At 48.1% G+C, this 18,482-nt stretch overlaps 1 protein-coding gene across 1 annotated transcript in view; it reads right to left on the reverse strand.

The window, feature by feature from the left end:
- The window catches only part of LOC142471288 (uncharacterized), a 34,942-nt gene that overhangs the window by 3,493 nt on the left and 12,967 nt on the right, over positions 1-18,482 (reverse strand). Inside the window, exons 5-6 of the mRNA XM_075578120.1 lie at positions 8,406-8,465; positions 8,035-8,182 (exon numbers count right to left, since the gene is read on the reverse strand). Coding sequence (XP_075434235.1) covers positions 8,035-8,182; positions 8,406-8,465 — 208 coding nt within the window. The remainder of the gene's footprint in view (positions 1-8,034; positions 8,183-8,405; positions 8,466-18,482) is intronic.

The following is an 18,482-nucleotide window of genomic DNA, read 5'->3' on the forward strand; positions in this document are numbered from 1 at the left end:
CAACAGCACACAGCACTTACCCGGCATCTGGCAGCTCTTCTCCCTGTCTTTGCTTCCTGCTTCTGCCTTGCGAGAGCATGCTCCCTTAAAGAGACAGTGTGTCTCTGTGTTGGTGTGTATTTGACTGTGTGAGACTGTGTGTGTGTCAGTGTGTGTGTGTGCAGTGTGCTGTGAGTGTGTGCAGTGTGCAGTGAGTGTGTGCAGTGTGCTGTGATTGTGTGCAGTGTGCTGTGAATGTATGCAGTGTACTGTGAATGTATGCAGTGTGCTGTGAATGTATGCAGTGTGCAGTGTGCAGTGTGCAGTGTGCAGTGAGTTTGTGCAGTGTGTGTGCAAAAAAAATTCGGGGTCCACGCTCAAACTGCGTTATAAGCGATTCCACGTTATAGCGGATTGCGCTATAACGGGGTTGAGCTGTATTTCAATATATTTTCACTATAACTATTTTTAGTATAGTCGGATCTGTACGAAGATCTGGTAGGAGCTTGAGAAAGGACCGTGAGACTTTGTCAATTAAATATTTAGGGATCTTCTCAACTCTTTTGTAATTGTCTATTTGGATGACATCCTGATCTTTTCTAAATCTATGCAGGAACATGTGGAACAAGTTAAGCAGACACTCCTTAGTCTTCGAGAAAATCATCTATTCGCTAAACTCGAGAAGTGTCATTGTCATCAATCTTCCACAGTTTTTCTAGAATACATAATTTCGGATACCGGCCTTACGATGGATCCTGCCAAGGTCAAAGCGGTCGTGGACTGGCCCCAACCCACCACTCGTAAAGCTGTTCAACGCTTCCTGGGGTTTTCCAATTATTATCGTAGATTTATTAAAAAAATGTCTTCTTTAGTAGCTCCTCTGACAGCTCTTACTGAAAAAGGAGCAGATCCCTCGTCATGGTCTTCCGCTGCAGTCAAGTATTTTGATCTCTTAAAAAGAGCATTTGCAGAGATGTGGAGGGCAGATATCTTATTCTGATAGGGACAATACAAAATAGTAGCCTGACTTTGGCCTCGGTCTATGCCCCATGCGAGAACAACCCACAGTTCTTTAGATCTTTCTTTGCACTCCTAAACAGGGTTGCAGAGGGCAGTATAGTACTCGCTGGGGACCTTAATAAACGCTTAGACCCAGATATGGACAGGACACAGACGAAACATAGAGACAGAGCGGAAGGGGTCACAGCACTCCGACAGGGAATCAGAGAGAATCAGCTGGTGGATATTTGGAGGGAACAACACCCTGGGGAGCGGAGTTACACATTTTACTCAAACCCACACGACAGCTACAGCAGGATCGATTATTTTTTGGTGTCAACTAGACTGGTCCCCCAGATCACCTACTCAGGGATACATGATATTTCATGGTCCGATCATGCACCAATTGAGCTGAGGTGCTCCCAGATCAAGCTGGTCAGCCCGGGAGCAAGCTGGAAACTAAATGAGTCCTTATTAAAGATCCCAGAGACCGAGCAAAAAATTAAAGCCGATATCTCACAATTCTTTAAAGCTAACACCGGCAGTGTGGAGTCCCACGTCACCTTGTGGGAGGCTCACAAGGCCACTATGCGAGGGGTCCTGATAAATATAGCAGCGGGTAAGAAAAAAGCGAGGGAAGCTAAAACAAAATTACTAAGGGAGAGGCTCCATGAGCTCTCTATACAACATACCCAATCCGGCAACGCGGACACATTGAAGGAGCTGAAAGACATAAGAATAGAACTTAACCTCCTCCTCACCTCCCAGGCTGAGAGAGAACTAAGTTGGACAAAGAGGAAATTTTTTGAAAAATCGAACAAGCCAGATACCATGCTAGCTAGGAAAATTCACAATAAGCAACACAACTACACAATCCATGCGATTAAGACTAGAACGGGAGAGCTAACAGCCAATCCCAAACACATAGTTGAGGAGTTTAGAGCATACTATGCAAAGCTATACGATGGTCAGAAGGTTCGACATAACGCTAAAACAAATAAGGCTTTAGGCGAATTTTTAGCCAAAGCGAAACTACTAAAACTGACGAGGTTGGAGCGGAGTTCCTTGGTAAGGAGTTTACAGCGAAGGAACTAAAAGAGGTAGTTGTTAACCTTAAACCTGCTAAAGCTCCAGGCCCAGATGGATTTTCTAACTTGTATTATAAAAAATATATAGGAATCCTGTCCCCGCACTTGCTGAGGATGTTCAACCATATTCTAACAGGGGGCTCTTTCTCAGACATGATGTTGCAAGCATCTCAGTGATCCATAAACAGGGCAAAGATCCCACCAATTGTCCAAGCTATCGGCCAATATCTTTGATTAAGTCAGATATTAAAATTTACTCCAAATTACTGGCCAATAGATTGAGTTCGATTCTGCCTAGGCTGATTCACCCAGATCAGGTTGGCTTCATCGCAGGTAGGCAAGTGGCCGACAATACTAGAAGGATAATTGATACTATAGATTACGTAAATGCCAACAAGATCCCGGGAATGATTGTAAGCTTAGACGCAGAAAAAGCCTTTGACAGAATTGACTGGCCATACCTGGATGCCACGCTTGCAGCATTTGGAATGGGGGAAACGGTAATACGGGCAATCAAAGCGCTGTACACAAATCCAACAGCGCGGGTAATCCATCAAGGGTACCCGTCAGACTCGCTGCAAATCAAAAGTGGTACAAGACAGGGCTGCCCACTTTCGCCACTGTTGTTCGCCCTATGCATGGAACCACTTGCAAACCACATTCGCAGTAATAAAGACATCACGGGAATCCACATACAGTCTCAGGAGTACAAAACCGCGTTATACGCGGATGATGTTATCCTGACATTGTCAAAGCCCCTAGTCTCCCTACCCAACCTCTTTGACCTCCTGGACAAATTCAACTCAGTTTCGGGGTTTAAGATCAAACAATCAAAATCGGAGGCGCTAAGCCTAAACCTCCCCAAAACTACCGAAAAACTAGTAGAGATTAACTTCAATCTAAATTGGCAACCCAAGATGATTAAATACCTGGGAGTTAATCTCACCAAGGAGGTCAAATCGCTATATAAGGCAAATTACCTCAAACTCTTACAATCTTTGAGAAGGGAGCTGAAGGAATGGGCGACGTTCGGTATCTCCTGGATTGGAAGAATTTATAGCGTAAAGATGAACCTTCTGCCCAGACTCTTATACCTTTTCCAGACACTCCCCATACCCATAGATAGAGCGGAGGTAAGTGACTTGCAGGCTCGGATCTTTAAATTTATTTGGAACAATAGGAAAGCTAGGATACCAGCAACAATACTGATTAAACCCAAAACAGCAGGCGGACTGGCGGTACCTTGCTTGTTCTCATATTACAGAGCGGCACAATTGAGCCAAATTATCCAATGGCACACAGATCCTGAACGGCGTAGATGGGTGAAGCTGGAGAGCGTGCTGTGTGCCCCATTGGACATTCAGAATCTGATTTGGTACCCAAAACTTAGGTTAAAGAGAATCTCGAGACCGCTATCCTCAATAACTAACTCACTCTCGATTTGGAAAGCCACTAAATTTAAATGCGCCTTAACCAAGCGATACTCCCTGATGACACCACTATTTGGCAACCCAGATTTTGCTCCAGGGCTGGACGAGGGACACTTTATACTCTGGAAACAGAAGGGATACGGGAGGTTGAGGGGTCTGGAGGGCATAAGCACTATTCAAACATTCACGCAAATTCAGGCCGACAAAGGCATCCCCAACACAGAATTTTTTAGATACTTCCAGATCCGGGCATTTTGCACCAAATACAAGAACCGTTCTAAAGTGACGAATTTCGAATCGCTCTGTGCACGAGGGCACAACACCTCGGGACTTACATCTCGGTTGTACAGAGAGATAGTCGATCCTGGGGTCGGCCCCAACACACGTCTTGACTACATGACCCACTGGGAGAGAGACTTAGGGGAGACTTTAGAGGACGAGGATTGGACAGACATACTCGAGGCGACAGCAAAAACATCGATTTGTACGACGTTGAAGGAGAACTCATATAAGGTGTTAATGAGGTGGTATCTCACTCCAGTTAGATTATCAAAATTTGTCACGGGTTACTCCCCCCTGTGCCCTAGACAATGTGGAGAGCCCGGAGACCTGCTGCACATGCTGTGGTCTTGCCCTCGACTGCGACCAATATGGGAACAGATTCAGAATTGGTTAGAGGGGATCTTGGGCCTCGATATTCCTCTAGATCCTTGGCTATTTCTCCTAAATCGGCCACTGGAGGGCCTGCCAAGAGCGGGGAACAAATTGATCGCTCATTTTGCAACGGCAGTGAGGTGTGAGACGGCAGCATTGTGGAAGCAAAATACAACCCCATCGTTAGAAAAGATTCGGAATAGAATTTGGTTCGTTTGCCAGATGGAGAAATAGTTTGGTCAACGACACTGGCGCAAATTTCCAAAAAGTCTGGTTCCCCTGGCTGGCACAGACTGACATTACTGGGGTGAGCAATGCCACCATTTGGCTTTAATAATGGAAGGTGAGTTCTCCTTCAACGCATTCCGGACGGTAACGGGGTGAGTGCGAGCCCCAGATACAGACCAGAGAGGTGACGTGGAAGGAACAGCCCAACACAGGGCTGCACAATACGAGCCAAAAGCTCCAAAGAGTTGCAAGAAGTTGTGGAATACGGGTCAACCCCCCCCTCCCCATCTCCCCTACCCATCTCTGCCTCCCTGTCGTGTTACCCCCCCTTTCCCACATGTGTCTCCCCCAATGTGTTATTACCCTTCCCCCCCTGAGTCGATGTGTTATGTGTATAAGAATAAGCAAGTAATGTGGCAACCTCAGCTAATATTGGCCAAAAAAATGTCTTCACACTGCTGTATGCTTGGAAAAAGATGAAAATAAAAAGTTGAAAATAAAAAAAGAGCATTTGCATCCGCCCCGGTTCTTGTTCACCCTGACCCTAAGCTCCCCTTTACCCTCGAGGTGGATGCATCCAATGTCGGAGTCGGCACAGTTCTTTCCCAGAGGAAGAACCCTCAAGCCAGGTTGCATCCCTGTGCCTTTTTCTCCCCAAAATTTTCTCCAGCTGAACGTAATTATGATATCGGTAATCGTGAACTCTTGGCCATGAAACTAGCGTTGGAAGAATGGAGACACCTCCTAGAGGGAACGGAGGTACCTATAACAGTTCTTACTGATCACAAGAATTTGTTGTATATCGAAGAAGCACGTCGTCTGGGAGCTCGTCAAGCCAGATAGTCACTCTTCTTTTCAAAGTTTTGAAACACGGCTGGGGCATTACAAAGACCGAATGGCATGACCAGGTATTAGTAGTGTCCATCTCTGGTATTGAACGCAGTCTTCCATTCGTCGCCTTGACGAATCCTAATCAGGTTGTAAGCACCACATAGATCCAGTTTGGAGAAAATTTTAGCACCTTGAAGACGATCAAAAAGTTCAGAAATGAGAGGAAGAGGATAGCGGTTTTTGATAGTAATTTTGTTGAGTCCCTGATAGTCAATGCATGGTCGCAAGGTCCCATCTTTTTTCTTTACGAAGAAAAACCCGGCCCCAGCGGGAGAAGTGGACTAGCGGATTAACCCCCTCTGAAGATTCTCGGTAATGTATTCCTTCATGGCTTTAGTCTCAGGCATAGACAATGGGTAGGAGGCTTTACCAAAGACATCCTTGAATTCGATATATTCCTCCGGCAAATGTACCCTTTCTTTGTCCAACGATATGGTAGTGGTACAGACACTACTAGAGCCCTCGAGACAGTTTTGAACGCAGTAAGGGCTCCACTTGATAGGTTCTTTGTTCAACCAATCAATCTGAGGGTTATGGACCTGTAACCAGGGAAGGCCCAGGATTACTGCTATGGACGGGGTGTGAATGACATTCAACGTAATCTCTTTCAAGTGGTTATCTGCTGACTTCAGCTGCAGAGTCCGGGTCTCCAAAGAAATGAAAGCAGGTTGGACTGGTCTGCCATCAATAGCCTCCAGGGCAATGGTGTTCTTCTTGTGTTTAAGGGGAATGTATTGTATTGTATGTCTTTATTTATATAGCGCCATAAATGTACATAGCTCTTCACAGTAGTAATACATATCATATAAATAACAAATAATATAAATAACAGATCATGGGAATAAGTGCTTCAGACATACTGTAAAAGTAACATTAAGGAAGGAGTCCCTGCTCCGAGGAGCTTACAATCTAATTGGTAGGTAGGGAGAACATACAGAGACAGTAGGAGGGAATACTAGTAAGTGCGTCTGCAGGGGCCAAGCTTTATGTGTCATGTGTCCATGATTATCCAGTGCTACTCATATGCTTCTTTAAGCAGATGTGTCTTCAGGTGAATCTTAAAGGTGGATAGCGAGGGGGCTAGTCGGGTATTGAGGGGAAGGGCATTCCAGAGGTGTGGGGCAGAAAGTGAGAAAGGTTTAAGGCGGGAGAGAGCTTTAGATACAAAGGGGGCAGAAAGAAGACATCCTTGAGAAGAACGCAAGAGTCGGGATGGTGTATAGCGAGGCTCTCCTGTGAAGGCTCTCCGCAAAGCTCTGATCTATGAAATTGCCACCGGATCCTGAATCAAGGAATCAAGAAAGGCTAACGTGGAGACAGCAAACACCTCTCCTGACAGGGAGATAGAAACAAGGAAGTAGATATAGGGGAGAGAGAGATCGTTCCCAACGAGATTCCCCTAGACCTCATGGGAACCTTGCATTTCCCGACTTGTTGGGGCAAGAGAAAGCATGAGGATACTTGTGTTACACCTCCCCACTTGACACCGTAGTACGTCGGCGCCTTTCAACTCCGGACTTTTTCCAGACATCGTGGCATCGGGCCAGCGGGATGCTTTAGAAGCCCAGGGCTGAAAATGCGCCATTACCTTGCAGGAATTTCCTGCCATACATTTTAAACTACAGTGATTACAAATAAAATGTTTCCTCTATTTCTGGCATGTTAGATGAAAATCCCTATGTGCCTAACATATTCGTACAATTAAAATAGGGGGACTTTAATTCATCAATTTTTATATAACTCTATAAAAATTACGTTAGATGGTTTTTCATGATTTAACCCGAACGGCGCTTCCTAGCGAAAGTTAGCTAAAAGCCGCCTGCTTATGCTGCTAGCTGCTGGGTTTTAAACCAATTTTTTTCCCTTATGCAGTTACAGGAAAACACTGCCACAGTTACTGTAGCGCCGACGAGTATTCTAAAACAAATCTGGGGCAATCACCAACAAGACCCAGGTGCATGCTTGGTACATGATTGGTACATGCTGCAACATTTCAGTGACATTTCTGCAGACAGACTAATGGCCCATCAGATTAACAGTGGGGGTCCCTGGCAGTCCCATTCAAACTGAAGGGGACTGCCAGGGTCCCCTGCTGTGTTAATCCGATGGACCATTAGTCTCTGCAGCAATGTCACCACTGAAATGTTGCAGCATATACCCAGCATGTACTTGGATCTTGTTGGTGATAGCCCCAGATTTTCCAAGGCAAGTTTAAGGCAAGTTTTAGAATACTCGTCGGCACACCTGTATAAGGTGGCGAGACTAATGTGATTTCTAAATGAAATGTATACAGGTGCGCTGACGAGTATTCTAAAACTTGCCTTGGAAAATCTGGGGCTATTACCAACAAGACCCAGGTACATGCTGGGTACATACTGCAACATTTCAGTGACATTTCTGCAAAGACTAATGGCCCATCGGATTAACACAGCAGGGGTCCCTGGCAGTCCTATTCAGTTTAATCTGATGGGCCATGAGTCTGTCTGCAGAAATGTCACTGAAATATTGCAGCATGTACCCAGCATGTACCTGGGTCTTCTTGGTGATTGCCCCAGATTTGTTTTAGAATACTCGTCGGCACTACAGTACCTGGTGGGAGACACACATACATTTTTATTGAAATCCCAGTGTTGCCATTACGAGGGTTGCAGAGCTGACAATCTACAATTCCCCAATATGGCTCAGGGGCACCCAGCCAGGCCAAATACCTTTATTAGTGGCCTGGGTACCCCTTTACCGTCACAGTAGTTTTTTCAGGTCCATACCTGAGCTCCTGTCTAATGGGAGTCCAAAATATTTGGGGGTCTGGTGATCCTCCATCATCACGTCCTTGTACAGTCCCTTGTGTTCTTCTATATACTCCCACTCCTCCATGGAGAAATAGACCACAACGTCATCACACCTTACAGGTACCTGAGACACAGAGAATCCCATTCAGCGTTCACATACTGTAGAGCAATATATTCTGTAAGACACTTTTACTTATAAAGATACAGGAGATGAAGGATAATGTTAAGGAGAACATGCAGAGAACACACAAGAAAGAAGATAGAATAATACACACGTGCCCAGATAAAACTTTGTCGGTAAAGAGTCATGAATCTGGTGAAATGTACCATTGCCCAGCGGTGCTCACCTCTCCGGAGAGCAGGTGAATGGGGCTGTGTGGGGAATTCTTCTTCACAACTATGTATTCCTACAGAATGAGAGAGGAATGCATGTCAGACGTCAGTGTAAGAGACAGAATTAATGTGACATGATTCTTCTTGTACGTTGCTCTGCAGCGAGACGAATAATCTCTCCTCATCAATACTGTCTGACATATACCCGACATCTTAAAAAAAAAACTGTGGAAATGGCGGTCACTGCTCACCGAACTCCGGAATCAACCAAGCGCAGTATAGATAAACTTTATCAAAAGGTGAGCAGTGATCGCCATTTCCACTGTTTTTTCTGCATTCTATCGGCTGGAGCACGCAGTATCGGCGTTCTATGGGGGCCTTCTGACATGAATCAGCAACAACAGAGGGACACGGACAGCTTATCGTGAGTACCGGCCAGCTGATGTGGGACACAGGGTGCGTGAGTATCTTGTGGGACGTGCTGCAGCGATGCTTTCAGGGATACTTTGGACTGTTATAAGCCTATTAGACTCCAACCCTGGGTGAGTCCATTATAAACACACCAAGGACATTTACAAGCCAATTCAGTTCATTTACCCCCACACGCTGACACAACTGAGGGAATCAAGAGGATGTTTACAGTATGATATATTTACTGCATTATTGCTATTGATAGAGCACCAGTCTTTGAAGTTCATTCCTCATTTTTGTTCACTTACCCGATGTCACGGTAACTTATGACAAGATATAATATACACCAAATAACTGGGTTGAACTGAACGAGACTTCGATATAATAAAGTATATTTATTCCTTAAATAGGTGAACACAGCAATATAGTACAATTAACAGGCAAGAAGGTTACACTTACTTAGGGTTGGGGGATGAAGAAGTATCAGATAGCAATTCTCCAGCAATCAGGTGACAATCCAGATGTAATTAGAAGACAATGACTATAGGGTTGACCACAGTTTATATACCTTTGTAACCCTATTCTTAACATTGAATACAGACTATTGGAGAACAATTATCTGTATCCAATCTCTTAACGTGGGAACACAGTTTAACCCATGCCCCCCAGCTAGTTAGCCCATGCGTACTGGGACTCTGAGGGTCTCATTTCTGTAGCCCCACATCTAAATCAGGGGCGCCGGCCAGTCTACCAGTTGGAGTATCTGGCAGGATCTTCCTTGTTTGTAGGTGTAAGTTATAACACTTACAAACCACTCTAGCTTCATGCTTCTCCACCCTCATGTAAACAGTTAGAGTGGTGGATTCCTTTGATCAGTACTTGGTTCCTAGACTTTGGGTCGCCCCCCTGACCATTTGCATTCCTTTGTGTGAAGGAATCTTCGCGGGTTTTTGTCCCCGCTTTGGAATACAATATTAAAGTTGAAACACAAACATATTCAAATATCCGGTTCCGTTAGGTGCAGCGGGTCCAAACTTCCCAGACCTTAATGCCGGAACTGGGACACTATAGGGTCCAAGTTTCAGCCCGCTACGACCTTCAGAACCAGAGAAACACAAATACCACTTAAACCGTTTCATACTTTAACACAAAATTCTCCGCTGTAAAATAAATCACAATTTTTCACTAAATCCCCATTGAAAACAACGGGCTCCGCCGCCATAGACTTTCAATGGTAACCCGTCGCCATTGGCGGCTATGGGAGTCTGCCGCCATAGACTTTTAACGGGGCATCGCCGCCGTTGAAGCCTATGGGGTTTCTCCGCCATAGCCGGTTAATGGGAAACGGCCGCCATTGAAGTATATGGGAAAACTCACGAACCTTTATGGTGGTCCATACTCCGTCGGGTTGTTCAGAGAGGGTCAGGAATGGTTTTGCAGCCATGCCGGAGCAGTGAATACAGGCACCCCAAACCATGGCCCTCTGGACCCTCCAGAACCAGAGATATGGGCTTATGATTTGTAGGGTTTCGGACTTAGCCGTTTTCTCGTGCTGCTTCCGCCGCCGCCATTGTAACCTATGGCGCGACCCGCTCTGCCAGCACGACCCTTTCCGGGGGTCCTGGATTATTGGACCCGGTGGTGGTCGATTGAGGGGAGGCCTAGGAACTAGGGGTAAAAAGAATTTTATTTCGGGGTGCCCTAGAACCTAAGATCCCATCGCCACTTGACGTTGAACTTGACCTAACAGTGATGAAAGCTCTTTTTCAGAAAATGTATCCGCTTTGCGGTTTTGCTGTTTGGACGGCTGCCAACTCGTTCCTGGAAAGCGCCGTCGAGGAATCTCCATTGAAGTCAATGAGCCCATTGACTTACAATGGGAAACCGCCGCTCGTCCTCTCGGACGCCACCTGCTGGTCTTCGAGGGAAACAGGTCCAAAACAGCTAGATCCGCCATTGAAAGGAATGGAGCTCCAATGGCGGCCTATGGGACCCTGCAAAATGGTGCCTGAAAAGGCGGGAAAATTAAACAAAGGGCTATAATCACTATTCAACTATTAACCCTTGCCCTCCCGGATGGATCCCAGTGTGTGGTGCAGACACTGACATTATAATAAAACATGGGAACAGGGGAACATACATTTTCATGACATAGCAAGGTGTAAAACCACATTCCTGGACCAAAGTCCAGTTAACCCCTTGCCTCCCGGGTGAGGTCAGGGGGTGGCCATATGGGGTGCAACGCCTTTAATACCGGGCCAACCCCCCTCTCCCTCTACACCTCCCCTTCTTAATGGGTGACCTGTGGTCCACTGGCCCTAACGGAGAGTAGGGCACTGCTTGCACCATTAATGAATTCAGTCTCAGAGGGATAGTCCTGACGTGAAAGTCAATCAGCATTGCTGTTTTCACTACCCTTTTTGTGCTGAATAGTAAATTCAAATTCTTGCAAGGCCAAGCTCCACCTTAGCAACTTGGCATTCTCCCCTGAGGCCCTCTGCAGCCAGCTCAGGGGGTTGTGGTCTGTGAGGACCGTGAAAGCCCTTCCATACAAATAGGGCTGGAGCTTTTTGAGTGCCCACACAATGGCCAAGCACTCTTTCTCAATGGTGGCATAGGCCACCTCCCTGGGGAGTAGTTTTCGGCTGAGGTACACCACAGGGTGCTCTCTGCTGTCGTCCCCCACCTGGCTCAACACAGCCCCAATGCCATAGTCCGAGGCATCAGTCTGTATAAGGAAATGTTTGGTATAGTCCGGGGCAGCCAGTTTGGGGGCCCCAGCAAGCGCAGTTTTCAGTGCCTGGAATGCAGTTTCACAGGCAGGAGTCCAGGTGATAAGCACAGGCAGATGCTTCTTAGTGAAATCAGGTAGGGGTTAGGCCACGGCGCTGTACTGTGGGACAAACTTCCTATAGTACCCTGTGGTGCCCAAAAATGCCATGACCTGTTTCTTGGTTTTTGGAACAGGCCACTCAACTATGGCTTCTACCTTGGCTAGCTCTGGTTTGAGGTGCCCTCCACCCACTCTGTGCCCTAAGTACAGGACCTCTGCCATCCCTACCATACACTTAGTGGGTTTCAAGGTAAGCCCAGCCTCCCTGATCCTATCCAGCACCGCAGCTACATGTCCTAAGTGGGAGTCCCAGGAATTACTAAAGACAGCAATGTCATCGAAGTAAGCCCTGGCATAGCTCTGCATCCCTTCCAGTAACCGATTGACCAGGCGTTGGAAGGTAGCCGGGGCATTCTTCATCCCAAATGGCATCACTAAAAAATCATATAGAGGCCACTTGGAGTGATGAATGCTGACTTCTCTCTAGCCTCCAGGGTCAGTGGGATTTGCCAATAGCCTTTGCTCAAATCCATGGTGGTCAGATACTTTGCCCCCGTGAGTTCATCCAGTAACTCATCCATGCGGGGCATGGGATAGGCATCTGACACCGTCCCAGCGTTGAGCAAGCGGTAGTCCACACAAAACCGGGTGGTATTGTCCTTCTTAGGGACTAGAACTACCGGGTTTGCCCAAGGAATCTGGGACGGAGTAATTACCCCTAGGGTCAGCATCTCCTCTATCTCCCTCTCCATACTGGTCTTGACCTCTGCTGGCACTCTATAAGCGTGCTTATGCAGAGGCTGCAGGTCCCCTGTATGCACTGGGTGTTCTGTGAGATGGTTGGTCCCTGGCATGTCAGTGAAAGGGCGCTAAACTCAGCTAGCATGTCCCTGGCTTCTTCCTTCTACCTAGTACTTAACTGTGCCCCTATCTCCACCTGCTCCACAGTGTTTCCCTGCCTAGCCTCCCCTAGGAGATCAGGCAGAGCATTGCTCGCCGGATCCTCCAGCAGTGGGCTACAAATGGCCATTACTGCTCCCATACTCGGTGCTCTGTATTCCTTCAACATATAACATGTATTTTGCCTCTCAGGCTCTACCTGTACAACGTAGTTGTACTCATTCACCTTTCGGATAACCGGGTACGGTCCCGACCAGGCAGCCATCAACTTGTTCTCCCGAGTGGGTTTGAGAACAAGCACCTGCTGTCCTGGGATGAATTCTCTGCTACGGGCATGCTGGTCATACCATTGCTTCTGCTTGGTCTGAGTGGCCCTGAGGTAGTCCTGGGCCACCCCCATGAGCATCTCTAACCGGTCTCGGAGATCTACTACATACTGGATCACTGAAGCATCAGTAGCAGTAGCCTCCCCCTCCCATCCCTCACGGAATAGGTCCAGAGGTCCACGTACCCTGCGGCCATATAGTAGCTCCAAGGGGGAGAAGCCTGTAGATTCCTGCGGTACCTCTCAGTAGGCAAAAAGCAGGTGTTGTAAATGAATCTCCCAGTCTTTCCCCTCCGCCTCTATAAAGGTCCGAAGCATCTGATTCAGGCTACCGTTAAACATCTCACATAGTCCGTTTGTCTGGGGATGGCAAGGGGTAGTGCGCCGGTGCTGTACACCGCAGGCATCCCAGAGACAATGCAAAACAAGGGGATGTGAAGGAAGGTGAAGGGGTGAGGTGAGGAAGTGGATTGGGCACTCCCTGGTGAACCAATATTGTTGTTGGGAATACAACTAATAACACACAATATAACACCAATAGTGAAATAGTGAAAAAATGAATGTGTGTAAAAGCAGCTCAACTTCCTCTGATGGGACAGTTCCAGGTCCCAGAAGGGTAGATTGTTTCTTGGAGATGAGGAGGAGCGCAGGTAGGTGTAGCAAAATATGCAAAAAAGAATAACAAATATATAGTGCAGATGGTAAACACTGTGTAAGTAGATGTAATCTATAGAATAGAATAGAACTCCTGACGAAGCATCTGGCGAAACGCATAGAGTTTGAAGAGAGAGAACAAGCTCTGAAGGACTGGCAGAACTCGGTCTAAGATCTCTTCCATTGGGAACTTCCGCCCTCAGCCGTGACGCGATAGCGGAAGTGACGCGACGGCTGTGACACACGCGGAAGAGAATCCTGAATGCTGTGAAGCTGCCTACACTTACACCAATATACAACGAGCTGCGGTTCTCTCCCCCACCCGATTTATACATGGCGAATGTGAGTGTAATATACTCGTGTTATTTGTATGATTAATACATTATTGGAATAGTATGCACTATTGTGGCTTTTCTTCTTATCCATACATATCCGTGCCTTGAGGGATTTCCCTGCTACCATTTAAAGGGCTCCAGTCAGAGAGAGAAGGATCTCTGACACGTGATATTTTCTGCGATCTATGTGAGTTCTATTCTATAGATTACATCTACTTACACAGTGTTTACCATCTGCACTATATATTTGTTATTCTTTTTTGCATATTTTGCTACACCTACCTGCGCTCCTCCTCATCTCCAAGAAACAATCCCAGAGACAATGTAACAGTTCACTCATGAACTGCGACCCCTGATCAGTTAGGATCTCACTAGGGAAACCTACCCTAGAAAAAATGTTCAGCAATGCTGCTGCCACTGTCTTGGCATCTATGGTGCCAAGCGCTACCGCCTCAGTGTACCGGGTGGCAAAATCCACCACCGTGAGGATGTAGCGCTTCCCTTACCTGCTAGGAATCATAAGGTGGTCCTACAAGGTCCATCTTTACTTTCTGGAAGGGTTCCATATTATCGGTAGGGGTTTCAGGGGTGCCTTCACACGGTCGCCCGCCTTACCCACTCGCTGGCAGGCATCACAAGAGTGGCAGAATTTGCCCACATCTCGAGATGCCCCCGGCCAGTAGTAACGCTGTAATAACTGGGCTTGCATTCTGTTGACCCCCTGATGTCCCGCTAACGGAATAGAGTGAGCTACCCGTAACAGTTGCTGTCGGTACCCCTGGGGCACTACTAGCTGTCGCTTACCGGTCAATCCCTCCTCTATCCCTGGGTTCCCTTCTTCTCTATACAGGAGTCTCTTATGCCATAGGCAGTGCTCAGTGCCTTCCCCTGCCTGAGACTCGGACGCCCGAAGTCTCATGCCGGCCAGGGTAGGGTCTGTCTTCACTGCCTCCCTAAACTGGGCTCCTAATTCTGGCCACCCCCCAGTCATGTCATTGTCCGGAGAATGGGGAAGGGTGAGGGGGAACAGTAAGTCAGTCTGTGGTTGCAACTGATCCTGGCTTACCTCCCCGGGCTCCTCTGCGCCCTCCGCTAACGTTGGTCCCAAAGGCTCGGGGACTGGCGCCGCCGCCATTGCCGCTGTCTGGCTCCGGGTAACCGCCGCCACTGCAGCGGGTTTGGGCACTCGGTCGTAGGTGCAGGTCATCGGTTCCAGATCGTTGCCAGGAAGAACTTCAGCATCCAAACTGGGTAAAACCCCCACCTCCCGCACACCCTGGCCCTCCCCCCAATCCAAAAAGATCCTGGCCACTTGCAGGAAACGTGGCTCTCCGTCAGCCACAGTGATCTGCATCCCAGGGCCTGGGAGCAATTCCTCTGGCCGGACCATATCAGGTCGGACCAGGGTCACTGCAGCTCCTGAATCCATCAAGCCGACTGCTTGCCAGTCACCGACTGTGACCGGGGTGAGATGTCTGCTCTGGCCGTCTGTCTGCTGCAGGTCCGCGCTGAGATGTCCTCCGCTCCTGGCTGTAGGCACCGATGAAACCGGGACAGGTGTTGCATGGGACGTCTCGCTGGGAGTTGTTTCCATGACCGGTCCGGCCGCCTTGGTGGAAACCACCTGCACGCGGGCTACCGGCTTCGTAGCTGGGGTGCGTTGCCCCTGAAGGGGTCCGCCGGAACGCAGGGGTTCTGGGCAATCTGGTCTGATGTGATCAGGGTGGTTGCAGTTGTAGCACCGGCGCTCGTGCCGAAGCTCCCCCGCCTTCGGTGGACTGCTGCCCGCAGGCGGCCTCTAAGACCATTGGGGGGTATTGGCGGACTTTTTGGCCGGTGCCGCCGCCACCTCCGCCTTGGCTACTGCTTTGGTGGGCATCAGGGCTCGGCTGGCCACATAGTCGTCTGCAAGCCTCGCCGCCTCCTGGTAAGTCTTGGACTTCTTGTCGTACACTCAAGCCCTCACCGCCGGCAGGCACTGCTGCATGAGCTGCTCCTGAAAGATGAGGTCCAGCAGGCATTGGTAAATCCTTGCCTCGTAGCCCTCCAGCTAGCGTATCCCGTACAAAGCCAGGTGGGTCACGTAGGTAACATAGGACTCTAGGCCCTGCCTCTCTTCCAGCCGGAATTTACCCAGGTAGGCTTCAGGGGTAAAACCGTACTGAAACAATAACAGTTCTTTCAGGTGGTCATAGTCATCAGCATACTCATCTGGAAGCGCCATCATCGTCTGCTTAGCCAAGCCGGACAGTAAGGGGTCTAAACGTGCAACCTGATGCTGGGGAAGCACTTTGTAACGTCGGCACTGTGTTTCAAAGTTCTTTAAAAAACTGTCGATCTGATCAGTACCTTCCACGAACTTGGTGAGACTGTGCTGGTCCAGTTTGAGTTCATCTTTGTCGGGCTGGACAGAGGGGCAATAAGTGGGTCTGTTCACTGCCATAGTGAGAAACTGCAGCCGCTCCTCCGGTGTCCCTCTGTCACGCCATGCAGTAATCAGTGCCAACATTTCAGGGGTGAACGGACTGGTAGCCACAGCAACCAGTTCCCCTCCTGTTGCACTGCTCCCGGGAGGTGCACTCGTTCCGTCCCCGGGATTCTGCCGCCCCGGCACTGGGTTCCTTCCCTGATCTCCGGGCGGCTGTATAAGGGCAAGCTGAGCCGTATCCTGAGGCTCTGCAAGCCGGGCTTCATAGTCACCGATTGCCTCTATCATGTCTGCGACCTTCTGGTTCTCCCAGGGCAGTCCATATTCCCGGCACTTGTCTTTCAGCTGAGCTCGGGTTCTGATGTTGGATGAGCCTTCAGCTTCGCTCATGGTTCACGGTCGCAGCAGTGAGGTGATGTTACAACTTGTGTTAACTGTTGCACTACTGTGTGTTCAATATCTTTAGTCCCAGGAACTCGCAATTCCCCTCGAGTTCCCACTATATTACAGGGTCCCGCAGTAAACTGTAATACAGGTTCAGTTCAGTCCCGCCGCTGCCACCAGTTTATTATAAGCTTGTCACGGTAACTTATGACAAGCTATAATATACACCAAATAACTGGGTTGAACTGAACGAGACTTCGATATAATAAAGTATATTTATTCCTTAAATAGGTGAACACAGCAATATAGTACAATTAACAGGCAAGAAGGTAACACTTACTTAGGGTTGGGGGATGAAGAAGTATCAGATAGCAATTCTCCAGCAATCAGGTGACAATCAAGATGTAATTAGAAGACAAAGACTGTAGGGTTGACCACAGTTTATATACCTTTGTAACCCTATTGTTAACATTGAGTATAGACTATTGGAGAACAATTATCTGTATCCAATCTCTTAACGTGGGAACACAGTTTAACCCATGCCCCCCAGCTAGTTAGCCCATGTGTACTGGGGCTCTGAGGGTCTCATTTCTGTAGCCCCACATCTAAATCAGAGGTGCCGGCCAGTCTACCAGTTGGAGTATCTGGCAGGATCTTCCTTGTTTGCAGGTGTAAGTTATAACACTTACAAACCACTCTAGCTTCATGCTTCTCCACCCTCATGTAAACAGTTAGAGTGGCGGATTCCTTTGATCAGTACTTGGTTCCTAGACTTTGGGTCGCCCCCCTGACCATTTGCATTCCTTTGTGTGAAGGAATCTTCGTGGGTTTTTGTCCCCGCTTTGGAATACAATATTAAAGTTGAAACACACACATATTAAAATATCCGGTTCCGTTAGGTCCAGCGGGTCCAAACTTCCCAGACCTTAATGCCGGAACTGGGACAATATAGGGTCCAAGTTTCAGCCTGCTACAACCTTCAGAACCAGAGATACACAAATACCACTTAAACCGTTTCATACTTTAACACAAAATTCTCCGCTGTAAAATAAATCACAGTTTTTCACTAAATCCCAATTGAAAACAAAGGGCTCTGCCGCCATAGACTTTCAATGGTAACCCGTCGCCATTGGCGGCTATGGGAGTCTGCCGCCATAGACTTTTAACGGGGCATCGCCGCCGTTGAAGCCTATGGGGTTTCTCCGCCATAGCCGGTTAATGGGAAACGGCCGCCATTGAAGTCTATGGGAAAACTCACAAAACTTTATGGTGGTCCAAACTCCGTCGGGTTGGTCAGAGAGGGCCAGGAATGGTTTTGCAGCCATGCCAGAGCAGTGACTACAGGCACCCCAAACCATGGCCCTCTGGACCCTCCAGAACCAGAGATATGGGCTTATGATTTGTAGGGTTTCGGACTTAGCCGTTTTCTCGTGCTGCTTCTGCCGCCGCCATTGTAACCTATGGCGCGACCCGCTCTGCCAGCACGACCCTTTCCGGGGGTCCTGGATTCTTGGACCCGGTGGTGGTCGAGTGAGGGGAGGCCTAGGAACTAGGGGCAAAAAGAATTTTATTTCGGGGTGCCCTAGAACCTAAGATTCCCACGCCACTTGACGTTGAACTTGACCTAACAGTGATGAAAGCTTTTTCAGAAAATGTATCCGCTTTGCGGTTTTGCGGTTTGGATGCTGCCAACTCGTTCCTGGAAAGCGCCGTCGAGGAATCTCCATTGAAGTCAATGAGCCTATTGACTTACAATGGGAAACCGCCACTCCTCCTCTCGGATGCCACCTGCTGGTCTTCGAGGGAAACAGGTCCAAAACA

This window comes from Ascaphus truei, chromosome 20 (assembly GCF_040206685.1).
Source record: "Ascaphus truei isolate aAscTru1 chromosome 20, aAscTru1.hap1, whole genome shotgun sequence".
Lineage (NCBI taxonomy): Eukaryota > Metazoa > Chordata > Amphibia > Anura > Ascaphidae > Ascaphus > Ascaphus truei.